At 34.5% G+C, this 27,063-nt stretch overlaps 3 protein-coding genes across 3 annotated transcripts; 1 reads left to right on the top strand and 2 right to left on the bottom strand.

Annotated features, from left to right (window-relative positions):
• Positions 1-2,521: 2,521 nt before the first annotated feature.
• Positions 2,522-7,100, top strand: LOC129318024 (uncharacterized). The gene is made up of 7 exons (XM_054962521.1): positions 2,522-2,804; positions 3,302-3,362; positions 3,452-3,546; positions 3,637-3,670; positions 3,820-3,874; positions 3,960-4,002; positions 6,603-7,100. Exons 1-7 carry the CDS (start codon positions 2,619-2,621, stop codon positions 6,672-6,674), a joined length of 546 nt encoding a protein of 181 aa, XP_054818496.1. The 5' UTR covers positions 2,522-2,618; the 3' UTR covers positions 6,675-7,100.
• Positions 7,101-7,449: 349 nt separating this feature from the next.
• On the bottom strand, positions 7,450-11,022 carry LOC129318023 (uncharacterized protein At1g76660-like). Its single transcript, XM_054962520.1, has 3 exons — positions 10,702-11,022; positions 8,461-9,631; positions 7,450-8,116 (listed from the first exon to the last, which is right to left on the bottom strand). The coding sequence occupies exons 1-3, from the start codon at positions 10,738-10,740 to the stop codon at positions 7,902-7,904; spliced, it is 1,425 nt and encodes a 474-aa protein (XP_054818495.1). The 5' UTR covers positions 10,741-11,022; the 3' UTR covers positions 7,450-7,901.
• A 2,166-nt stretch (positions 11,023-13,188) lies between these two features.
• Positions 13,189-19,864, bottom strand: LOC129318926 (uncharacterized). Its single transcript, XM_054963936.1, has 3 exons — positions 18,677-19,864; positions 14,584-15,270; positions 13,189-14,241 (listed from the first exon to the last, which is right to left on the bottom strand). Exons 1-3 carry the CDS (start codon positions 19,763-19,765, stop codon positions 13,657-13,659), a joined length of 2,361 nt encoding a protein of 786 aa, XP_054819911.1. The 5' UTR covers positions 19,766-19,864; the 3' UTR covers positions 13,189-13,656.
• Between the last annotated feature and the right edge of the window lie 7,199 nt (positions 19,865-27,063).

Below are 27,063 nucleotides of genomic sequence, written 5' to 3'. Positions count from 1 at the left end.
TTAATTTATTGAGATTCAGTTAAATTTTTTTACATTTTACATTTTTAAAACAGTAAAGTAAAATGTAAACTAGTAATATTGATCGTTCTACCAGTAACACACTTCTCAGTTTTAAAAGTTTTAGAGAAGGTCGAAACCCCACTTCCTTTCCCGAAACATCTGTTTGCTGCATGAATAACCATACCTATGAAATTTTTGAAGTCAGATTGGGTCGATCTGTTTCCACTTAACAACCATATGAATATACGCAATCATTGATTTTAAATCACTTCTTAGTGCGTGTTACTTTTGCATCGAACCTGGATTGCCTTCGGTTAGAAATCTTCATCTATTAGGTTCAATGCAATTTTTCACAAGATACTCCAGGCATGTGACACTTCAAAAATCAGATATAGCACACATCTCATACAATGTCACACCAAATATTTATAAAGTGCTAAAAGTTTTTAGACCTGACCCTACCACACGTTAGTTCATTGAACTTTTATCCACAATAATGTTTAACGGTGCGTTTGGATAAGCGATAGAACTAATTTTTTACCTCAAAAATTGATTTTTTTAAGTTAATTTACCTAAGCAATTAAAAAAGGTCAAAAATTAATTATAAATAAGGCACATGTTTTTTCTTAGAATGTGTTTGGTTGGGGGGAGGGGAGCCTCCCCTCCAAAACCTTCCCCCCAAATTGGGGGGGAGCCCCCCTCCCCTCTCCCTCCCCTCCTCTCCCCCTATCTTTCTTTTTCTTTTCTTAAATCAAACAGACCTTTAAGCTCTTTTGATCAACTTTCTGTCAAGTTAATAAAAAATGTTGAGAAAAATTATAAAAAAAGGTCCAAAAAATTATAAAAAAGACACAACATTGAATAAAAATAAAAACAAACTTTGTTCTCTCAACTTTTTTTTTTAATAAAATTCAAATTTTGTATTTTTAAAAAATTGATATTTAGTATTTAAGAATTAAATTATATAATAATTTATATAAATAAAATTAATTCTGATTAAATTATTCAAATGTCTTTAATTTTGTTAAAATTAATTTTAAAAAAACAGTATCCAAACAAATTGTGTTATAATATAATCAATTATGATTAAAATCTACTACTAAATTAATTATTTTTATAATCTATTATATTTAACTAAAATTTAATGGGCACTGAGTCACAAATCCACTCTGATTGTTAATGAACTCTGGTACTTTTAGCAATTTAAGCTTTTTTTTTTTTTTTTGAGCAATAGAGTGATAGGAGTCAGTAGTAGTAAGTAATTGGTAAAAAGAATATACATTCCAACTTCTAAGATGGAGACTGTTCCAAGAGCGCGCATCCGAAGAGTTTGAGGGGGAAAAAAAGAGAATGTTATATATATATATATATATATATATATCGAAAGTGGCTTTGTAACTTTCCAGGTAAACTCATTTTCATGCTATTTTAGTGATTAACACTGATGTGAAATTTAACGTGCAAGGCACTTGCCATTTTCAACTGATATTCCTCTCTGTTCTGTTAATAAAAGACCATGCCTACTAATTTTTAACACAACACCCTTAACACAATCTGATAAAACCTTTGTAACTATTTTTAAAAAATGCCACTGTCTCTCTGTTTTCTTCTTCTTTTTTTTCCATTCTCCCTCTGTTTTCTTCTTCTTTTTTTTCCATTCTCCCTCCCTCCTCACAATGAACTATACTAAAGGGTTATTTTAGAAAATTGTAATTTTTTTTACATTTAACCCATTTTAACTAATTTTCTGAATCTTATAAAAATACTGTTAAATTCTACAAGAACAGAGATAGTACGTGTTTGGGGCTAAATCCAACTCATCCCAATCCTCCACAACTCTACTTGAACAATGCTGCAATAGCCAAACAGTGAATATCGTCGAAATTTTCTCCCATCTAACCTGGGGTTAATTTTCAATTCATCTATAATATTCAAGAATGTGTACTTAAACCGTTATCAATTACTCAAGTTCTGTGATTGCTCTAACACTATGGGGCTCAATAAACAATAATCTCATACATGGAGGTACTGAACATGCAAAATATTAGGACATACTATGTATATATTAGGATTTGAATTTAGTGCCTATTCTTAATATAAGCATTGAGTGTTGTCCCACACAAGTAATTGAAATTTAAAACAATGATTCAGAAAAACTCACTTATTCATTAATTTTTTATAAAATATGAATTTAAAATTATTGATATAAATTTTAACAATTTAAATGAAATAAGTACTCATTATTTATATTAAAAACACACATGAAATCCAAATTCATATACATCATGTGCTTATTCAATAACAGCAAATTGTCAGTAAAATCTTACCCAAACCTAGTGTGTTCCCTTAGACTTGGGTATTTTAAATCTTTTGCTATCAGCCTGGCAATTTGTTCCCGTGGTTGGCAAAAGAAATGGTTTTGGAAATTGTTTTTTTTTTTTTTTTTGTGGGGGGGGGGGGGGGGCGTGGGCGGAACGGAGGAAGGGAAGACAGGAGGTGGCTGAGAATCGTTTAGATGAATTAGAATTATTACTTGTCAGTGTCCTCTCTCTCCTCACGTGGAATGCATCACAGGACCCAAATCCCGCAGGTCTGAGGCTCGAATCGAATTTAGGACCATGCCGATGCAGGCCACCTCACTTTGTCTAGCAGCCAAGGTTCCGGTTTGCGTTAAGTCGCAGCACACAAATCCGACCAAGTTCAAAGATCTCAGCTCCATGGCCGAGGCTGCTGCTCCGAAGTGGGCTCAGAAGACCATCACTCTGACTCCCCACAATCGCGGCTGTCATCTCATCACTTCTAAGGCAAGCTGATCATTAACTTCATTAAATTCCCTTTCTGAAAACCCCTAATTATTGTCTTCTACTTTGTCCTTGCTCTTACATCCGGTGTTAATTAGCGTCATAGATATCTTTGTCTCTGGCCTTTTACTCGTTTAATAGATTTACTGAGAATCGCATCCTTATAGCAGTAAACCGGACCTTGCTTGATCAGATGGGAATATCACTAATACTGGACCTTTTTTTGTGACGGCAACTGGAACTCACTGATTAATGGTGTTTGCTACGTCTGAACGTTCTGTCAATTTTCTACTTGTCTGGACATTATGGGTTGATAACTGTCTTGTTAAAAGAGTTTACGGCAGCAATGATCTTTTATGTATTCATGTGTCGCTGTCAACGGGATTATTAACATGCTTTGTTGCATGAGCTTGTTGGACTTCTATGCTTTTACATTTTGACCTTACGCAGGACTGATCCTTCATTAAACAAATAATCATTGGTTAACTTTATCATGACAGATCTTAAAAGAAATTGAGAATGACTTGTCTGGATTCAAGTGTGGCCTTGCACATCTCTTCTGTGAGTTCATATACGATTTGTTTCTTTCCTTCATGCATGCTTTACAGGGGTTGCGCAGACTGACCTTTTAGCTTTAATGAGAAATGCAGTGCAACACACTAGTGCTTCTCTTACCATCAATGAAAATTATGACTCTGATGTTCGTGCTGATACAGAAAGGTTTCTCAATATTGTGGTTCCTGAGGTTGGTTTCTTTCCTGTTTTTATTGCAATATAGCAATAAGCAGTCTCTTGCAGTAAAAGAACTCAATATGTTTTCCCATATCTTTTGTAGGGACCATCTGCGCCTTGGAAGCATACGTTAGAGGGTTAGATCTAATTTTAATTTACCATCGCAGTTCAAAAGTTTCAAGCTGCTTTTATAGTGGATTTTAATTGGCATTCTACTGAAATAATGGTGAACTGAATTGACCCTGAAATTTTTGTGGCAATCTTATTTAACCCTGAAATTTTGCAGGCCCAGATGACATGCCGGCACATATCAAATCATCAATGTTTGGTTCCACACTCACGTGAGAAATACTCCTTGTTCAATTTGATCAAATATTCTGAAAAACTACCACTGTGATATGTATTACTGATATTTTGTATTTTTAGGATACCAATTACAAACGGAAAGCTAAACATGGGGACATGGCAGGTAACCAAAATAATTATGCAATGATTTATTCAAAAAAAATTTCTTAGCCAAGATGAAACTTACGAGGATGGGTTTAACTACTTCAAAGTGCAGGTTGCACTTTATGATAAAATGGTCCTGAATGACCTGCCATTTTTCATCAACAGTTTGAATTTCTATGAACCTATGAATTATTATTCAAACTGAACGATCTATGATAATGCTGAGTTGCTGACGTGTTATGATTGATTATCTTTTGCACTTTCAACTTTTGGGCAGTTAAATCTATAGTTTTAACACGAACAACTTTTCAAAATTTTTGCTTCCGCTAATTTACTGTGTATGCCAAAGATGAGCATAGTTATCTTTGAAATCCTAAGAAACTGGCAGAACGTAATGATTAATGTTTGATATATTGTTGAATTCTTGAATAACAAGTAGGAATTTAAAAACTAAGTTTTAGTTCTTACAACCATTCAAGGTTAAGACTTCTGTCACTAGTTAAATGTAGCCTGACTTCTTACTGCTATATTTCCATTCTACCCTCTCTTCCGTACACACCTTTGATGAAAAGGAGCAAACCCATGAGAACATGGCACACTGCTCGCTGCAACATTATAGTGTGGTGCACATAATTATTTAATAAAAAACTAAATAAAACAGTAGTAAAAATTAAAACAACAAGCTCAGGAGAGAGAAAAAAGACTGAGCAGATAAACTGAGAATATTATCTTTATTATTAGGTTAAACTCAACGAATCTTTCAACTTTTAAAATAAAATGATATCAAATTTGTTTCAACCCCTTTTCTTTCAAGTATTCTGCTTTTAAAAATTTAGATGCTATAATCCAATTATGATTTAGAATTTGACTGTGAAGAGAGAGAGAAGAGATCGAGAAACAGGGGTAGAGAGTAAGAATGAATCTGAAATATTCTGAATCTTATTTCGTTGCCATTCAGATCCGTAGACTAAACTTATTTATGAGCATAAATCTGAATAAATAAATATCTTAATCTTATCCAAGCCCCAATAATACAAATAAATCGTATATGAATCTATTTAAATCATCTAAATCTATCTCAAATCCTAATAACTAACAAATATAACTAAATCTTGTCTAAATTCATTATTTCATAAAAAATTAAGTTGACTAAAGGGCAAGAATTGCCCACATATCACTTATCTTGACCAAATATAATAAAGTTCACTAGCTCCCCGCGAGCCAGGTTGGTAGATTCTATATGTTCACCATCTGCCGTATCTCTTTCATTCTCCCTGAGTATCTTCCACCTGTTACCTTCACACAACCAAACTGTAAGAATCCACAGAAAGTGAAAATAACAGGACTGGTGACATCTGTTTGAGGGATGGGAAAGCCAATACTGCCTTGGAAACCAAACCAGTAGACTTACTGAGGGACAGCATGAAAAGAAAAGGAGAGTGATTGGAGGAAGGGAGAAACAGAGTATTAAGGAAGAGGAAAAGGAGCTGCAAAATTCACCAATGAACTGGAAACCAAATCCGTTGATGAAAAATTGGAATGTTGCATGATGAAAGCGTACTTCATAACATTGTGCATGCAGAACATCCCATGTGCCACTGCCAAGGGCTCTGGCCTATTGATTTTCTGCATCACTACAGCTGTAGCACATGGTGATTGCCACCTTTGTATGCCGCAGTGCTGTGCCATGTGCCAGTGTTTTTCAAACAAGGACAAAACTTGGATGCAATTTTTTTTTTTTGGAACAAAACAAAACTTGGATACAATTTTGATATGAGGTTTTTGTCAAACATTATAATACTGAGTATCTTTTATTGCTTAAAGTCACATGACTTGGTCTTTCAAAAAGCTTGTTCCTCAAGCTGGGGGCCTTTACCTTTTGTCTCTCTCTCTCTCTCTCTCTCTATAGCATGTGTGTGCACCAAGAGAGATAGATAGAGGGAGAGAGATTGAGAATTAGGACTTGATCATATTAATATGCCAGCAATTTATGGTATGTGATGAATTTTGTGGCTTCTATTTAATTTATTTGCTTTGGGGTTAGATGTCATTGAGAAAATTAGTACTCTCTCCGTTCCAAATTATAGCTACAGGGCACTTTTGAAGGAGTTTCTCTATCGTAAAATATAAGACACTTTGAGTAAATTAAGGTTTTATTAAATGCACCAATTTCAATATTACCCTTTTTCTTTCTATAATTAATTTCTGTCCCTTCTTTTTTTAATATATTAAATGATGGATATTTTTGATTATATTTTTGTTTTGGAATGATAAGATTGTTAAGTGTATTTAATAAAGTTTATTGGTATGCGAGATTTTGTCTAAAAATATCTTATAATTTGAAATGGAGGGAGGATGAACTATTTGTTCATCTTTACTTAGATTTCCAAATTGCTTGTAAAATAATGACAAATATTATGTCATTCCATTGAATTTCCTTTTATTACACCTTACATTGTTTATGATATGATGCCTGATAGAGACTTGGCCAATGTTGAGAACCATAATATATTTTACATTTCAAACAACTGTTACTAGATCATCTTGCAGTTTTAACAATGTATTCTTTTTTTATTATCTTAATATAATAATGCTTCTTATTCTTCTATCTTGCTTAAGGGCATATGGCTTTGTGAGCATCGGGATTATCCTACTTCACGCAAAGTTGTCGTCACTCTGAATGGAATATGAGGCTCTGAGATATGTTTTCCTTCACCTGCTGTATCAGTGGCAAGGACAAAACCTGAAGATATATAGCAGATTGTGTGGATTACTTTTACCTTTTATTCTTTTGAACCAAATACTTTTACCCTACTTCGGATACGGCTTGAATTCAGTGATGCCGCATATCAAATTGATCGTGGGAGTACATGTCATGTCAGAGCATTCCGTAAAGGTTTAAACTTGTGATTGGGTATCGAGAGGAATCTCAAATGGTTTTGTTTTTAATATTCCTTTGACTTGTATAAGCAGTAAAAAATCTTGGCAAACATATTGGGGAGGCAATCAGATGAGTTCCCATCCATAAAAACCTGAACCTAAACCTCAGTCCTCGGACCTACATGTAGTTTTTAGCATTTTTAAAACTAAAAATAATTGTAATATTTGTTCTGTCTATGATTTGCTTGCCATGTCAATGCTAGTCAAGATATGCGGAGTCTACTTTCTTCTGGTCACGAGGATCGTCGTAGGCATTCTTCGATGTGAGGATGGCTACTTCTCTTCTAAAATTGCCATGCTTTGTCATGATGTCTTGATCGGGGGAGGGATTTTGTCATGATATTAATCTTTCTGGCAAAATTTTTATACAGACAGCGTGATTAGTTGATAAAATTTGATCCAAGGAATTTGGTTCAATTTAATTGGAATTGGATTTAATTAATTTAATTGGAATACTTGCCAGTACACGGATTAGCAAGGAATTGCTAATTTCATATAATACTTAACAGAATCTACTTTGACAAACTTGGAGCAAATTGCTCATATGGCCAAATTTATACCTTCCGCTTTTGTACAACTCAAGTACACCCGCACAAACATTTTGTACCCAATTTGTCAAGTGTTGGTGTTCTTGCGACTGGGTATTACAAATGAGCATATAAATACAGCATATGGTCAAAACAAAAACTACGTATTCCAATATGGTTTAGGTAAATTCAAACTGCATTCACGCAAAACATGAACTGGACCTGTCAATCGCAACGTCGCTGGATATGAGACTACATTCATTGATCAGCATGTTCTTGACACACCTGACCAGAGCATTAGTTAGATCCAGGTTAGAACAGTCCATCTATTAGAGAACCCCAGAAGAAGAGTTTCATTTACTCTATTTAAAAAAAAGAAAAGAAAAAAAAGAAGCAGCTTTAAATTAATACAGACAACCAAGGATCTGTTTCTTCACTGATTCACTAAACCCTAACCATGCCATATCCCATTCCCCTTTCTTTCTCGTAAGCTTCTGCCCCTTCTGTAGTCAATCTCTGCATCAGAGCAAGACAGCCCCATTTCATGTTTTTTACTGACTCGGGTTGACCCCATTTTAGCGAATACATCCTCCTCCCTCACGGTGGTGTTTCCTGGCGTGCTAGCTCCGGAACAGCTGTTATTGCTACGCCTTTGGGATTTAATATCTGAGACATGCATGAAAGGAATATTTGCTTATTGGGACGTAAAGAAAACGATATGAAGTTGAGGCACGGGAATCCTAGTCCATTACAATCACTCCTGAACAACAATATCCTCCACCTTTTCAGCCATTTCTGATATCTAGTACTTCATAAATAAAATACATACACAAATGATCAACATGCCTTGCATAAATTTAACCCCTTACCAAGTACCACGGCTCATCAAGGGTCCAGTTACTCAAGTGACTATGGTTTTAGATGGAACTAAATGCAAATTAATTTATAAGTGAGTTTCTCTATTGTTTTTTTAAGTAATGAAATAAACAGATCGGGTAAACACAGCATACCTTCAAATTCTTGGTATACTGGCTGCTGATTGTGTCCGTCCATGGCAACATAGCCTGATTCTAATCTGAGACGACTCTGCGAAGCCACTGGTGTCCCCTGAGATTTGAATCCTTTCATCAAGGGAGACTCTGTGCTTTCTTCCATAGTTGACTTCGAAGAGGTGAAGGGAGTCATTGTAAAAGAGTCCTCCATCACATCAGAAATCTCCACGTATTGAGGGGTGGTGATAATTTCATCCGCACTGAAACCAAAGGATGCTCGGTAAGCTTCTATTTCTTCCACGTCTTGCTTTGGACTTCTGGAATGAATATTCTGATGTCCATTTCCACCAGTAGATTGAACATCTGAATCTTTGGAAACACTTAGCCTCCCACCACTATGAGGAAAGGGAGGATTTTGGTCCAAATAAAATTGTGCATAGGTAGCAGGGCAGAAGAAATTTGTATCTTGAGAAGCTGTGACACCATTGGTATCGTGCCCGGACAGCCTTCGAGATCCAGGACTTTGATATATTCCATTTTTGGGAGAAAGTGATGGATCCCACTGTGGAGGGAAATCCCGTTCTGGAAAGGAAGATGATAAACCGTCACCAGAATTCCTTGATTTTGGAGATATAAGGCTACTGGCAGGACTGCCAGGATACAGTGAATATGTAGCTTGAAGATCATTTGTAGTGATGTAATTAGTCTTGTCATTTTTTAGTTCCACCGAAGAAGAAAGAAAATGAGCAAACGGTACATCTGGGGAAGAGGGAGTTGTTAAGTGAGCTAACTCAGGAGGAGGAGTGAGAGGAGCAGTGGATGGTTCAGTAGTGAAGGTTGAAAAGACAGGAGGAGAAACTAATTGGGTTTCATGAGCATATGGTCCAGTGGCAAACATTGTAGATGAAGGACCACCTGGTGAGTTGGCAGATAATGACAAGAAACAGCTAGGTGACTGTGCAGTTGAAGGAAGAGCTGAATGTGTAAAAGATGTAGGTGAAGAAGGTGGAGCGAGAAGAGAAGGAGCTAGTGCTGTGGCTTGATTTGTCAACCTGACTGCTGGAGGCCCGTTTGGCGGGGCAGTTGGCCCATTGCTCTCAGGTATGCGAGATGCAGGTACAATACGCTTCCCTCCTTTCTGCGAACCAAAACAAGAAAATGCACTCCAACATCCTCCCCATCTCTTTCTCTGTCAATACAGGTATTATAGACTTAGTCAAATGCAGGAGACCATTTACAAATAGATACAAGAAGAAACAATAAGTTTGGATTATTTCTTTTGAAGCATTGAGTTGCTTGTCAGAGTTCAACAGCTCAAAGGCATTTTAAGATGAAACGGGGAAAGGAGTACAAACAAAACAAAAATACATTTGGACCAATATATTGATTTCAAAAGATTGAATATCTTTTAATTTTGCAGGTATCAACAATAAATAAGTACTAAAATCAAATGATCCAACAGAAATAACAGCACATATCAACTTTGGCAGAGTTTTGATATGACATAGGACTAAATTGTAGAAAATGCTGCTGTTGATTAAACCAAAGCTGTTCTAATCCCTATATTTGGGATGTTTAAAGTCCCATTTGGATCAACTTCTTTTTTTTTTCCTGGGAAAAAAGCATTCAAACGGGTATTAATACGATTTTCAAAAAATGGACAAGTGTGGAAGTGGTACTATCGATCAAGTCCGACTTAACAAATTAACTTATCCAGAGAAAACAAGAAGAGCAAATGCACCAAAAAGAATCAAAGCAGACCGCTCTTCAACTTAATTTCCAAGGGAAAAAACCTCTAAAAAGCTTCTATTAGAGAATAATAGGAGGAGGCGTTCGAAGCTGGAAATTCAACAGATCCGTCCAAATGTAGTTCGGGCACGAAGAAATGACCCTCGATTGAAGAAAAACAAGCTATAGGGGCTCTTATCGTCAATTACCATCCACAGACTAACAGATTAAAGAGTAACAAGAAGACGAAGCAGGAAAAAAAGCAGCGGTTCTCAGGTGCAAATACAATTACAGTCGCTCAATGTGAGATCTGAGAGAGGCACATGCATCGAAGAGTAAAAACGGGCACAGGCAAACGAAGAACACGAAATCCAATCGGAAACAAACAAAATTGGAGTTAGGTTTTGCACCAAGTACCTCAGATCTAACTCCTACAGTCAATTCCTCACGGATAAAGCAAGCTTGAGTAATTTAGAATCCAACAACGCAAATTTCAAGTTAAAGCAGGATGTGAGAGATTCAGAGCGATACCCTTTCCTGTTGAGGAAATCGATTTTGCTCGGACCCCATCAGTTTTCAGTACCAGTGCTTTTACACTGAGCTGGTAGTGGTTTCCAGTTTCCAATGTCAGGTTTGAGAGGACACTAATGATAAGTTAGGCGAAGAAGATCATTCTCACACTTGCTCATCACAAGAAGCTGACACCACCTGGACTTTTGATGCGAGAAGAAGATTATATGAAGAATATTTATTAATTCATACGTTCATTCAAAGGACAGAGAAAGACAAAAGCGAAAAAGATTGGAGCTTGATGAAGATACAGAAAATAAGAAGTGAGAGAGCGAACCGGGACAGACAAGACAGAGCTGCTTTGCTTTGCTTTTCTTTTCATTTTATTTTTTTCTTTTCCCCTCACAATCACATACTTTAATTCTTTTTCTTTCTTTCTTCAATTTTTTAGTCTACAGGCAAAATATACTTTACTCCAATTTCGTCTTTTGAGAATTGAGATAAACATTTCGTAGTTCAGGCTTTTAAAAATTATTATAGTTTTAGTTTTTAGTTTAGTCCCATCCATTTCAAGCCCCCCGGTCTCGTCCTTATATGCTATTGCTTCATTGTTATTAAATTACTTGTAGAACTTTATTATTTTGATGTTTTATCACATTTTTTAATAATGATGATGATGATGATGATTATTAAGTATTAGTTGTCTAGTATATACTAAACTTATGTGATGGCCACTCATTTTTTTATAAAATTATTAATTGTCCTAATATACGGATAATATTGAAAAATATTTACATTTTAATATCCACATAAAACAAAAGAGATCCTTGATGAAGAAAATAATTGTATTTAAATAAAAATAATTTTTAATTCTTGTACTTTACTTGCATTTTATTTTTAATTTTTATTTTTTTAATGTTTTAGGTCTCTATATTTTTATTTTTATTATTTTTAATCCTCTTATGAGCAAAGTATAGAAACTTTAAAAGAATTCAAAATAATTAAAGGTAAAAATATAGAGACCTAAAATATTAAAAAAAATATAAAGATCAAAATGTAAAACGTAAGTAAAGTATATGGATTAAAAGTTATATTTATTCATTTTATTTTTATACATGTAACAGTGACCTATTAAGACTAAATATATCAAAAGGTTAATTTTTTTTAGAAAATTAATTTAATTTTTAAATATTTTTCAATGAATTCTTAACAAGCGTAAAAAAAATTAAATAATTGTATAAAAAATTGTCGCAATATTTTGGTGCGAGAATGAAAACTAAAATGACATGACATTCAGAAGGCATACATGATCACACCGATATGGACATGCATTCCGATGAAAATGTCTCTGTCCTTTTCTTTTGCCATTGATAAAAATGTCATTCAAGATTGTGATGCATAACTTGTTGAAGTCGCTCGAAATTGATAATATCTTGATTCAAAAAAATTGATAATATTAAGAAATATTCTACGGTAGGCAGACAAGTTCAGTGAATATGGATTTTTGAGGATTCATATAATTTCTGCCATTTCGAGTATAACTCTGCGATTCGCCGCCCCTCTTTTGCTTTTATTGGCATCAATCTCACTGTGTGCCTTAAACACAACTTAATGCTTGTTTAGATAGCCTAAAAATTCAATTATGAAAACTTCAATTATGGTTTTCTGAAAATTTATATTTTGATTAACTCAATTATCTAGTTACTCAACCAAATTCTCATATTTTGATTAAATTATTTGTGGGCCTAAAAAAAATCAATTGAGAAAATCCACAATGTAATATTTCTTGTAAACAACTTCCACCTATTTTTGCTGCAAAATTAAATTTATAATTTAACTTTCTCTAAACTTTCAAAGTCACCCTTAACAACAATATGAAAGGAATTACAGGCGAAGTCACTAAAGAGGCCTCTCTAAGTGGAGATGTCTGTTTTTTTTCTTTTTTTGTGTGGTAATGTCTGCTATATTATTATTATCACTTAATAATAATATCTATCTTTCTTACTACTTTTTTAAAATAAAATAGAAAATAAATCTTCGTTCATAAAATTATTTTCGCTCTGTTAGTCAGTGTACCAAATTAACACTTCTATGCAGAACGCACGTTGATTCAAGCTTACAGTGAAGAATTAGTAGGCGTGTCAGATTGTCCGGATCCTCTAGAGAGGATACGGTACTCCAAACTAGAAAGCTGCCCTTTTCTTCCCTCCCTAAAAATCTGCAGTCCAATGTTGCTTTAGAGTCATAGACTTCAAAACACAAGGCATATGATGGATGTCTCAAACAATCAAGATAAAGCTTCTTTAAGGAGGAGAAAACAACACCAAAGATGCTGCCACAATCATGAGTGTATGTGGGCCCTTGATATAGATCATCTGCCAATGCAGCCCATCCACATTATCAAACATCATCCACATTATCAAACATAATATTTAATAATTAAATAAAGATTGATTCGATTGATATAGATTTAACTCATAATTTACAAATCTATAATTTCAAATCCTGTTGTCGATGTGAACATTTCGTTGGAAGTGATTTATAAATATCTCTGTAAGTATTTTTTGAATTTGGAAGCATGCTTTAGCCTTAATAAATTCTTATAGATCCAACTCACCTAAATTTTTTGCAATAAAAAAACATAACAGCAAAGATTCCAAATATGAACCTTGAGACATAATAGCAACCTTGTAAATATAACTCCCTCATGTACATTGGGGTTGATCTCTCTTCTTTCACTGGTCAGGGCAGAACCACTCGGGAAGTTAGAGAAGAGGCACAACTTGATATAAACTTCAACTCCGGAATCATCTGAATGAAGGGAAACAAGAACAGTGTCTCTATAGTGTTCCAATGGAAGACTTGAGCCTAAAAACGATTCAGGACTTTCAGCACCATATAATTATCAGAATTTTTATATTCTTCCATCATAAAATCATCCATTGACAATCACAAAATCCACTGTAGTCTGAACAATCAACCGGAAAACTGGTGATGTGGTGTAGCTAATTCTGCCAACTGTTTGGAACCGAGGTGCGACACAAGATCAATTGAAATGAAATGATTTTTCAAATTTGTGAAATCTTCTGCCTTGAAATTGTATGTTGACTGAAGTTTCTCAGCTTCAGAGTCTGCAGCTTCAGCTTCCGCGAGTAGGAGATTAGCTTCTTCCACATCACCCATCTCCAATGCAGCAGCTTTTTCTGCTCTGGCAGTACCAGCTGCCAAAAGTAGCCTCTGAAATCTGGCCATTGCCAATTCCTTTCCCTTCAATAGAATCATTTCCTCAGTCTCCTTCAATTGTTTAAGGGTAGATTTGATTTCTCCCTCAACCTTCTCAAGATTTGAAGTCCCTGTGTCCATGTTTATCTGCATGTTCTCTTTTTCAACATACAGTGACTTGGCCTCGGCAGCTATCCGTGCAGCCTCCTTAAAATTTCTAGCAGCAGTAGCAACTTTCTTCTCTGCTTCAAGTTCTGGGACTCTTTTATCTATGAAAATAATCCTCTGCTTTAGAGATGCTATATCTTGCTGAATGCTTGATTTTCTTGATGATAGTTCCTAAAAACAGCGTAATAACATTTGAAGAAAATAGCCATCAATATATTTTTATCAGAAGAGAATATTAACGTCATCAGACTTCACATGAACAAGCAACCAAAGGGTAAAATGGTCAAAAACATGAATTCAAAATATCAGAGAATTGATTTACATGAGAGCCACATGTGGCATTTCAAACTAATGTATTCTCAAGCAGCTTAGCGGGAGCAATAACACAAAAGAGTAGTTTATCACATGGCAGAGGTGCCTGATATGACATAGGGATTGTGGTGTGGTGATTATTCCTCGCACTTTAGCCATATAAACAATCAAAATACACAAGAAATTAGTATAAGAAATAACCTGCAAGGAAGCTCTAGCAGCAGAAACCTCCTCTTGGAGCAATTTGACATCTTCAGAAAGCTTTTCCTCATTGTTTGCAAGTGTCACTTTTTCCTCCCTGGATTTCAATATTGATGACATGAGGCTTTTTCTTGCACCAACTGCTTCACGATATCCTTTTGCTTCTTCCTCAGAAATCCTAGCAAGTTCCATTAGCTTTGCTCCCATCCCTTCCCCCTGACTGAGAAAGTCATCAATTTCCTGCTTCTTTCGGGATAAAGTTTCAGTCTCTAAGCTCACTTGTGCAAGGACAGATTGCAAGTTATCATACTTAACATCAATGCTTGACTGAATTTCCTGAAATCCAGAAACCACGTTAGATATTTTCTTTTCCACAGCTTCGATATGAGCATCATTTTCTGCGATTTCCATTTCTTTTTGTTTGACTAAAGCAAGTAGCTTTTCCAGCTCATCCGTTAAGATGCCCTTTCTTCTACAAAGGTTTTCTTTTTCTCTTTTATCATCCAGGATTGAATGCTCAATGGTGTTATTCAACTCCACCTGAGCTTCACTCATAAATTGTGATTCAATCTCTAATTCCATCTTTCTGACCTCCAAGGATTCAGATGATGATAACCATTCGTCCATTTCTATTGAATGCATTGATGCTGCTTTTTTCAAGGTGAGATCCGCATTATTTGCAGCATTCTGAGAAAAAGGGATCATAAGCATTAGAAATTCTAACCACAAGGGGTCTTGAGATATGAGTTAACAGAGAAGGAAGTTATAAATAAAAAAACAAAAGGAGCAAAATTTTTCACAAATCAACAAACGAAGATAAGCTCATTCTTTTACAGAAAACCAGACATCGATGTAATTTATAAAATTAAACTGTGCACTACGATATAAACCAACGCCTTTGCCAAGAAAAAGTACACAGAATATTATAGTCCAAAGTAAAATGGACTTCAAATGTCAGTACAAGAATGCATGCAATGGGAAACCTTTTTTTTTTTTTGCTTTGTTTTGTTTGTAATTTAAGAATTGATATATGGTAGATAATAAATAAGAAGTAAATAAGAAACTTATCAGGAAGCTATACTCCTGCATAAGCAAAGAAACGTTAAGAGTTAAGATATTGATCTAAGACTAATAGCCTTTCTGGAGCAACGTTCATGTGGCCCCAAAACTGGCGTTTGTAGAGCTCTGCTAATATGCTCCTTACAATCCACCAGTATTTTAGCCATGAGAACCTAATGGAACTGCAGCCATATTGTCAAATAGACTACTCGTAGAAAAACTAACACCACTAGTGGATCTGTTGACTCCTGTTATTATTGTCAATAGCTTATAATTTTCCTCAATGGAGCACTGCTGAGTGGCTATGCTTCCTTTGGAGACACGTTGCAGAGGACCACCAGAAAATATACAAGACATTTAACCCAAATATCCCTAATTTCTCTATTTTACAAAAACAGAAATTATCTGGGAAGAATACTAGAGTACTCTTGTAGGGAAATATAAAAAAGTATCAATCAATATATACAAAATCAAAATTGATAACTGATTCCCAGTAACCTTGAGATTCCATATGCACATTAGGCAACAGAATTATAAGCAGTTTACTTTTAAAATAGAAAGTTCTAATCATTATATCCTGAATATGTTGCTGACACAACGATATCACATCCATTTTAGTTTACATCAGACTCAAGCTGGTAGGTCAATCATAAACTACCAAATTAATATGCTAAACTAAAAATCTCGTTCTTCTGATGCTCGTTGTTCAAGACACTTAGCTTTTCTTTCTTATTCCCAGCTTCAGGCTTGATAATAATCTAAATGGAAAGGATAACTGTTCTAGCCTTGTGAGTTGACCATTCTCCAGAACCAAGATAAGTCATGGAACTCTCAGTAAAAAAAAAAAAAAATTGACAAAAATTAACCACATAGTAGCTTTGTGCTATTGGAGAAAAATCACAAACACATTGCAAACTTACACAAAAAATTGTAGCATATGAAAATGGAGGAAACCACACAATGGGAAACTGTACTTTACCGTAATTTTTATCATAAGGGCGGATTATTCATGTCAATGGTTTATCAGAACAGATATGTAATTACAATGAAAAAGTTTTTTTGTTAGTCAATTGTATCTCATTTTGAGTCTGTCAACCTCTTTCAAGCCTTAAATTGATGCAGTGAAGAAAGTTTAACATCTCCAAAGTTTCAAGTATCGGTGATTCAAATAAGATTTGGGTATTTCAAGAAATTACTCAAAACTCAGGTCCTCTGGGCTCATTCACTGAATTTTCCTTTACTTGCACTTGTGCCATACCTCATAGCCCTCTTAACTTATTTTCAATCATAAGCCCTAGGTTCCTTTGTAACGGCGCATCAATTCGTAATTTTGCACAGTATGCTCATCATACAAATAGCATGAGCTAAATTTCTAAAATCAAAACCAAAATCCAATCCACCAAATATTTTTTAGGGGAAAAATTCAAGATTTTGTATATTTCATTGGTTTACAGCGCTTAGCATGTATCAAGATCAACTTAAAAAGTTGAAAATAAGTCTCCTTCTAAAGTAGATGGTAGCTGATCATCACAGTTTTCTGGTACTCGACACTTTTTTGTGTAATTTTGAGGGTGACTCTGTAGAGATTTTGAAGAGTTATTTGAGTTAGTATAAGGCAATGATGGTTAAATTAGAGTCCTGATATAAATGGTCATAGTATCAAATTAAAATTTGAGGTGTTGCATAGCATCCAATGTAAGTGTTAGACAAAAATATGACGCATATTTATTTTTGAGGCTTCATAGATTGGAGACATTAAATGGCTTAGGAACCTGTTAGTCGAGGTTTATAATGCCACCATTACATCCTATTTGTAAAATGTGATAAAAGATATATTTCAGTTATAAACATAAAACCAAGGATTTTCCTTGTGTTTATTTTTCAAATTCCTTAGTTATCTACCATATATTCTCAAAATTATGCTAGAAAGAGACCTGGTAATTATTTCAATGGATAGCTAAAACCAAGACTGACAGATGAGTGCCCAAATCAAACAATCATTATTAAAAGTGCTTAAGCTAAGGAGTGGTTCTGCATGGATAGATGGTATATTTTGATGTACAATTGTATTGCATTATTCTCTAACAACTTGTATACATAGAGGTCTAGGGAAAAAGTAAATACCATGCAAACTGATCTGCTGCTCAGGAAAGGGGGCAAGAGAAAGGTCCTTCCACCAGAGAACTGCAAACATGCTATCAAGCATGGGATACTGAATATACAGACCACAAGGAAGATTGGCCATGATGCAAAGAAATTTATTATATATTTTCAGATCTAAAGGTGCCAAGAAGAAGAGGTATTTGAGACTACACAGATGAATTGCAGCAATTCACATATGTGGCATGCCACTGGTTATGGAGGGTCCCTACTTGGTTGACTAAACAAGGCTAGAGAAAGGTATGCTCTAAGGGAAAATGCCACTGCTACTTCCCTGCTGCAGTGATGTTCAGACGTTCCCAGACAAATAATCAAAGACACCAAATTACAAAGACCCAAGTTCCCTTCTCTTATGGGCCAACAGCAAGTTGGCAGCTAACCAAGTCCAAGCGAACTCTTCTTTCTTATAATCTCTAAATTCTCACTTTTCTCTGCTCCTGTGCAGGATCCAAGACAAAGAAAGGTGACAGACAAATCCTCCAAGAACAAATAACCAAGTCCAAGGGAAAACTGAACTCTTCTCTCTTGCAGTCTTATCAACCACAGCACGGCACATAATGATCTGTTTATTCTAGAAAAGTGTAGTAGTCTCATTAATTAGTAGGATATAAGCTACGCGTTCTCTGCAGACATTCTAGCTTCCGAACTCTAGAAGCTTGTTTTACATTCCACCAAAGCTAATAAACAATGACCTGGTAGATTTTAAAATCATGCAAGATAGGGTGTAAGGCATTTTTGACTGTAACAACAAAAATAATGATAATTGTGGATTAGTTTTAGATAAGAGTGAACTAGAAAGGTGATAAAGTAGCAACATTGTTAAAAAGAACTTAATTTTACATCCTTCCACACGTCTTTGGCTCTTTGTACTAACCGTTGCAAACTGCTCCAGTAAGACTGCGCATTCTTCCTCAGCGGTAATCTGGGAGTCAAGTGCTTGTTGCATCTTGAAATCTACAGAATCGATGAACGCATCTGCCTCCCTCAGAGAATTCATGCAAGCTTGTTTCTCCTTTTCAGCAGCCGAAAGGTCTTGGCTGACCCTTTCAGCCCTTTCAAAATCTTCGGCTTCACAGGCTTCTTCCAACTGCTTTTCAAGTTCCATGTACTTGACAGAAGCAAGATTCGCATTTTCAACGGCTTTTCTTCTATTCCTGATCGAGTCCTTCCGGACAGCAGAAACAGAGGCTACCAGTTGAAGGGCACTGTTAAGCTTTTCATTTATCCGGGCCTTAATTTGCCGAAACTCAGCCTCAGAAAAAGAATCCTGAGAAGTATTATTTTCCCCAGAAATTTCTTCTTCTTTCTGATCAGAACTAATCTCAAATTTGGAATTATCATGAGAAGATTCACTGGCTGGTGAGATAACAACTGCATCAGTGGTGATATTGGGCGGGAGGGCATCCGCATTAGACGAGTAATTGGCGGTTTGCAAGACGTCAGGGGTTTCGGAACCGACATGACTAGAATTCAAAACAAGATGTTCGATCGGTGGAGAAGGAAGATGAGACGGATCATCGGAAAAGGCATCCCTACCATATCCTATCCTCAAGCCCGCTCGCTTTTTCTTTCTGGAGCTTTGTCTCGTGGTAATTGTTGTGGTAGAAGCAGCAACAGCAGCATCAGCGGCAACTACAGGTGCATTTGTGCCTGCGGATGTTTGAGGGGATTGAGATTGGAGGGGAAGCTCAGGTTCAGCTCCTTGTGAGTTTTGGAGGGAAGTGACAAGTGTGAGGTCGGAGAAAAGATTCTCGTCAAGGGGCTGCGAAGAAGGCGATGGTGATACAGTAGATGTTGCACGAAGATCATTTTGACGATGTTGAAGGCCATCATCAGTACGATCATCAGAACGACCGTCATGTTGATTATCTGGGAGGGGGTCCTCTTGAATTTGGGAAGGATTAAAGAGGACCATCCCCTCAAATAGCGAATCGAAATCATCGTCTCCATTCGCTGCCATCATTCGACTCTCAATTCACAAAAATCTGAGAATCTGCGTCCGATGGCCAAACTCCAGCGAACTGGAAGTCCAGGGCCGAAATCAAAAAGAAATTTCGCCGTCCTGTTTTTTCACTGGCATTTTAGTCATTGAAGGGTCCGTGCTGAGTATAACATATAAATTCATAAATTCGTGGGTACGGAAGTGAAATTTTTAGAGTTTTTGTATTATGAGGGCTATATAGATTTTTGAAAAAATTGATAAAAAGGACCTAATTAAAAGAAAAATTAATCGTAAGGATCAAATATATTTGAAGAATCAAGGTTAATATTATATTTCTTAAATAATTTGAACAAATAACCAAATGTCTCTTTGTATTAATTATTTTTTTAAAAAAGGCACAAAATAAAATCATCGAAGCTCCGATCAACAGGCGAAGGATTGTTGGGAAGTGTCGCCAAAAAAATTAACACCCCTTAATTACATGTAATCATTAAGAATTATATGAAAACTCAACAACTAAAGGGTGTAAGGATTTTAACTTAGGGTATAAAGAATTTGGCTTGAGGTACAAGGTTTATAACTTGGGTGCAAGACTTTTGGCTCGAGTGTAAAGCTTCTAACTTAGGATGCAAGGCTTCTGGTTTAGGTGCAAGGGATTTGGCTTGGGTGTAAAAATTGTGGCTTGAGATGTAAGGCTTTTGACTAGGAGTGTAAGGCATCTGGCTTGGATGCAATAAATCTGATTTAAAATGCAAGGAATTTGGCTTAAGATGCTAGGCTTTTGGCTTAAACAATTACATGTAATATCTTATGGATTACATGTAAATAAAAAATATAGAGAACATCTATTGTCAATGACATTGTAATTACATGAAAATGACAACTAATTACATGTAAATCGATGCGGAAAAAAATTTGCAAGCATGCCTAAGGAATAATTTACATGTAATCTTTAGCAGATTACATGTAAATCAGGCACATAGAAAGCACCCCCTGTCAATCCCCTAAAATTACATGAAAATAACTATTGATTACATATAAATCAATATGGGGAAAAATTCACAACCATGCCTGAAGAATAATTTACATGTAATCTCTACCTGATTACATATAAATTAACTAAAATTATGAGTTACATGAAAATAACTAAACCAGAAGCTTTGCATTTTAAATCAGATTTCTTGCACCCAAGCCATACCCCCTTACACCCTAAGCTATAACACATGTGCAAGAAGCTTTGCATCTAAGCCATAGTTCTTATACCCAAACCAAAACCCTCACACCTTAAGTCATAATGTGTGCACTTTAAGTCAAATACCTTGCACCCAAGCTAGACCCTTATACCCTAAGCCAAAATCCTTACATTATTTGGTTTTAGTACCCTAAATCAAAAAATATATTATGGGTGTAAGAATAACAGCATGCCCTATTAAATTACATATTGCCTTACAAAAAACAAATAAGGAAATGCTCACAATAAATTTTTTCTTTTTTAAGTATTATATATCGTATAACAAGCCATATTAACCCGTAAAAGATGTGAATTCAATAATGTAACATTGAGGATAATTGAATTGTCCTGATAAAACAATTAAATGTGAAGAGTGAAAATGAACAACAATAATTTCAATGAAAAAACATTAATTCTATTAAATTTGGTTTATCTTTTTATCAAATACAATTAAAATGATAAATAAAGACAATAGGGCATCCCATATTAAAAAAATATACCACTGGAGTTAAAAACAATATCATACCCATGTTAAACTATATCCTAATCTATAAAAAAAAAGAGGGATGATCATAAATGCACTTCAAAGTATAATCATAATTTCATTTCATCTTTTAAGGGAATTATTTGATCAACATTTCCTTGTAGCTCATTTAATTTATAATATGCATGAGTTAAATTTGTAATAACTTCTTGACTTGAACTCATTTTTTCTCATATTTGAATAGAACCTTATTTTATCTCTCAGCTAGATCCTTTCCATCAGTCATGGCCATGAATGCCTATTCCACATTTGTAGCATTCTTTGCACTTATTTCTATAAATGGTATGCTAATTTCATCAGCAAATGCCTATAAAGAAAAAGCAAAATAAAAATGATATAATACAAGGAGTGGAAAATTTTATCAGACAAAGGAGGTATGTGAGAAATTACTTTACGTGTTGGTTTAAAATTACAATATTTACATTTATTATATTTATTCCCAACAGCTTGAAAGAATAATAATTCTCAAATTCTAATTCTAAGGAAGAAAAGGATTGTAATATTAAATTAAGTATTTACTTTATCAAGTAGAAAAATGATTTTAAGGTAAAAATGCTCACTGAGTCCAACAAGTTCGAGGTTGGTCACTAACATGAGCCACCAATAAACACATTAAAGAAGAAGTAAAAGCAAAATATTGACTAATTTTAAAGATGACTTGGGTTGAAGAAGCTAAAGCAGTTGAAGAGATGATAAGCCTACTTATTTGTTTTCTATTTTTAGCTATACTCTTAGTAGATCAAATCACATCATTCGCCATCCACACCAGTATTTTTGGTTGGTTAAAAAGTTCTATGAATTCTCACTAAAATGATTAAGAAATATATGCAATAACTATGCTGATAATGTTTAGTAGAAAGCCAGAAACTATGTCATGATAAAAGTGCAAAGTCTTACCAATTTACAACATTGTTACCTAACAAGGCTGCGGATTGAGCAAGTTTAGATATCTTTTCAAAGTTATGCTACCCAATTGCTTCTTTATCAAGTATGGCATCTGATAGAGCCACTAATGATGCTCCTTGCCTAATATTTTCACCAATTGAATTTACAACCATTGAGAAAAATCATTTACATTATAAACTTATGGAACCATAAAAAAGGGAGGGGGAATAAATATATTCGTCTAGAAATTCATAAAGAACAACTAAATAGTTTTGCAAATCAAACTAAGAATCGAGAATAAGCGATCAATCATTTTTCCACAAAATTCACTACTTCACAAAAGTAGCAAAGGTAATGTCAAAGGCATAGTAAATTGTCACAGCACAAATAGAAACTATTTAATCCTACAAAAGTCAACTGTGCTTAGTAGAGTTTTTCTTCAAACATTTTCCTCATTTTGTCATGTTGTTGGTTTTTACACTCATTCTCTATGACGGATACAAGATTGGGCCAAAAAAAATTATTCTCACATGACACATCACAAAAAAAGAACTTTATTATCCTCATTTACAACTTTAAAACAAGGCTAATTGAACACCAAGACTCACTGAATTCTATTAAGTTTACACTATATATTATAAGAAGATACCTAGACTAATCTTTGTGATCATTAACGCAGAGTGAGGGAGGAGAGCGAACTACAAAAGCTAGCCCCCTAATTTTCTATTAGTTTAATAACAACCTTTGGAACTAACAACCCTCTGACAGAGAAAAAAGTGAGGTGCTATCACGATCTAGGATTATCTATTGATGCAAAAAAAAATTAATTGTCACATGAATAGCAAGATACAAATCCATAGCCTTTTTACTATAGAATCCATATTGAATTCATATCATACCCTACTACATTTGGATATCTTATCTTCTTGTTTATCACTATAAACGTTTACATGGGTACTTTACTTACTAACAAACTTCAACTCATCCCCTTACTACTCATTATTTTCACGTAACAAAACTTTTAAAAGGAAGTCACACCATATATAACAGTGCTGAAGGTTGAAACATGGAAGGTGAATGCATCTAGGAATGGTATGAAAGACAAAAAAAAAAAATAGATGGAATCAAATATTTTGAAAATAATAGGACAAGGAGTAGTAATAGGAAAATAACAAGCCCCTTTCAAAGGTTATCAAACAATATTTATATTATGATATTCAAAAGACAATGAAAAGATGTGATCACTCACATTAGTAAGATTTATAGAGGGCCCAATGTAAACAGAGCCAACCATGACCAAAACCACAGGAGATACAGCCAGTAATCAAGTCTTCAATAATTCGTTACGAGGGCCCTTGAGTGTGATAAAAAGAATTGCTAGAGTGATCACAAATGTTAGAACCCCTTCAGCCATAAACTAGTATGCATATTAACTTTCAATGATAGTCCTCTAATTGTATAAAGCTTGAGCAAAAATCTCCTGTTGTCATAACCACGCTTAACTTTTCTACCTCGATCGTCTATTTGATTCTCTAATCAGGGATTGTCTCTCTTATTTGATCTCTATCCATGCTGCTAGGGGTGTTCATAGGATGAGACGGGATCAGGGCTGAATTTTTATCCCTTGTTCCGTCACGTCCTATTAAGAATCGGGACGGGATCAGGATAAGATTAAGACATCCCATTGTTCTGATAAATCAGACAAAGTTGAAGAAAGAATTGAATAATAACATTCATTAAAATTTTAAATCATATAATTTATTAAGTGTAAAATCAAAATAATGCAAGTACATAAATCACAACAATTTAAGGTCAATTATTGAATCGCATTAATCACAATTACACATTATGATAGTAACTATAAGTGATCTTTATGCTATAAGAGTAGCAACAACAGGCAAGTCAAGCACGACATTAAATCATTATTCTTCTACTTTAGTTGAGATATACTAAGCTAATTACTCTTCTGAAAATAAAATAAAAAATATGATATAAATAAAATTTATTAAATAGATAGATATAAGAATAAATTATATTAATATAATTAATACATTATAAAGAAATATATTGCCCTGTTTACTTTATGTTATTAAAATTATCAATATAAAAAACTTTAGTTTTTTATAAGAATTATTATAATTAATATAATTAATATAAATATAAATTATATTAATGTAATTAATATATTTAATATGTATTTTTAAAATAAAAAATAATATATATAGTATTCCGGACGAGACAAGACGTCCCGATGGTAATCCCATGTTTTATCTCATCCCAAACCCTTTTTCTGTCCTGTCTCGTAAAATCCTGTCTTGATATGATCGGGATAATATTGAGCCAATTAGGATAGATACAAGCTGAACACTCCTACATGTTGCACGAAACTTCAATGGTGCTTAAATATTAGTTTCAGAGAAGAGTTCTCTGAGAGAAAGTTGCATAGTTATAGTAACGCACAGTCGCCCACAATAAGATGAAAGATCTAAGTCATAATTTGTGTTATTGGCCGAAAATCATCTTTGATTTATTGTATTGTTTTCACCCAATAATAAAAGGCATTTTGGTCCATTCATCTTATCTTTTTTTGAATATCAAAATGAGTTTGGTCCCAGGAATAAATTCTAGGGGGGACTAAGGGGGTGTTGGCCCTCCCACATTTTCATTACCCTTGGGAAATTTCTTTAATTTCTCTTGTAAAAATTAGTATTTGCCCCTATATTTTAAATAGTTTTTTATTTTGTCCACTTGTGTCCTTGTTTTTGAATTCATTATTGTTTATGTAACAATCCTCACCCCACCCTTTCGGGGATCTTTTGGATTGGGCCAACCCATCTCATGGAGCCCAAGCCGACAGGTGGTGTAACCCAATGACACTAGACTTAATCTCAACTTCTTTAAGATGGTAAAGGTTAGAAATTCGAGTCTGAAAATGCTCCAAAAGACCTTTTTAGTAGGGTGAGAAATAACTCAAGCACCACCTTAAGGAAAGCCGGCTTGGGCTTCATGAGGAGTGTTGAAGCCCAGTCTACAAGACTCCCGGAAGGGTGGGTTGAGGACTGTTACAGTTTAATCTTTCAATTCCATTTGGTCTCTAAGACCAATTTTGCTTCCAACCAGGTTCTTTTCACCAATTGTTCGTCTACAAACAACAAAGTACCAAGCGTGTTAGAGACACTAAGTCTTAAGCGATAACAAAAAAGTTTTAGGCTCCCTTACCACAGTTCACTTGGATGTAAAAGATATATAAGTCTTAATGGAACAAGTGTTTTTGATTATTTTTTGAATGTAAAAAGATTACTATTCTACATTGAAGATAAAACTAAATGATAAATCTAAAAGCTATGAGTGTAGAATGTGAGTCTTTTGAGTGTTGATTGCCTTTCTCTTGTGCTTTAGTATTCTATATGGTAGCCTTTTTCTTAGCACCTAGAATGTTCTGTCGAAAAATCAGGGATCTCATGAAACTCATAGCATAGTCTTGACTTACTATTTCCTAATTTTTGGTAATTAGCTTATCTCGCCGAGATATTTGAGCACGACAATGTTGCTCCCATGGATTTCAGAATCATTTAAGATCATGTTTTTATGTGCCGACGATCTAAGGTTTGCAACTGGTAAGATTTCGACATGCTCATCCTGTTGTGGCTTTCCGTTGAGCTTGAGGCCAGCCCTCTATTCAGATTGTTAATTGGATCTAACTCTTCAATCACTTGGTCTAAATAACTTTATGATCTATCCAATGTTTTGGCAAGCGACATTTTATATTTTAGCTTAAACACCAATTTTTTTAAAAAAAATTGAGTGGAAAAGAGATTTCATTAATCAAATTGCTAGTTTATAATCTATATATCCCTGGATATGCGATCCTAGCAATGAAGTTTTTCTTTTTTTTATAATTAAAATAAAAAAACACTAGAATATATTTATAAAGAAAAAGGGCATGCACTATGCAGCATAGATTATGTCCAGTAGTCTAGTACCAAAGGCTTTTTAGTCGACATGTATACTATTAAAATAATTTTTATTCTAGTTCAGAATTTTTATAATAAATTATTTCAAGATGTTTCGAGTGAAATACTCAAGATAATTCCTTAAATTCAAACAATTCAATTTAATTATTAAAATTTTAAACCAATTTACAATTTTTATAATATAATTGTCCTTTGTTAATACATAAATATTGGTCAATTCGAATCCTTACTGCCAAGCGGAACTCATAACGTGATAGATGATTGCAAAATGAAAGAGCTGTATAAATGCCAAAAACGCTTCTAAGATCTGAAAAATAGGACATTCAAGTCTTAATAATACGAATATCCGGAAAGCAAGCGTTCACCCTCATGCTCTCCTGTTCATCTCCTATTTTTCATCTCCCTTTCTTTTAATTTTTCATGAATTTTTATCAAAATCTCAACATCACTCTCAATCTCAGTAAGGTATATTTGAAGGCAAAATTTATAAAATATTCTGACATATCCTGGATTATGTCAAGTCAAATAAATATCAATCATCATAATCAACAGAGATTGTAAAGAGGCGATTGATATTTGTCATCATGAACGAACAGATTTTTCAGCTTAAAGGAGCCACCATATTCACTTAGCAATTTCTTGGCAAGCCAAATACATAAAATAAATAACCTCAACAAAACGAATA

This window comes from Prosopis cineraria, unplaced genomic scaffold, assembly GCF_029017545.1.
Source record: "Prosopis cineraria cultivar Desert tree isolate PC_DT_omini unplaced genomic scaffold, ASM2901754v1 PC8, whole genome shotgun sequence".
Lineage (NCBI taxonomy): Eukaryota > Viridiplantae > Streptophyta > Magnoliopsida > Fabales > Fabaceae > Prosopis > Prosopis cineraria.
The sequence above is the reverse complement of the archived record's forward strand: the minus strand, read 5'-3'. Positions and strand labels throughout refer to the sequence as shown.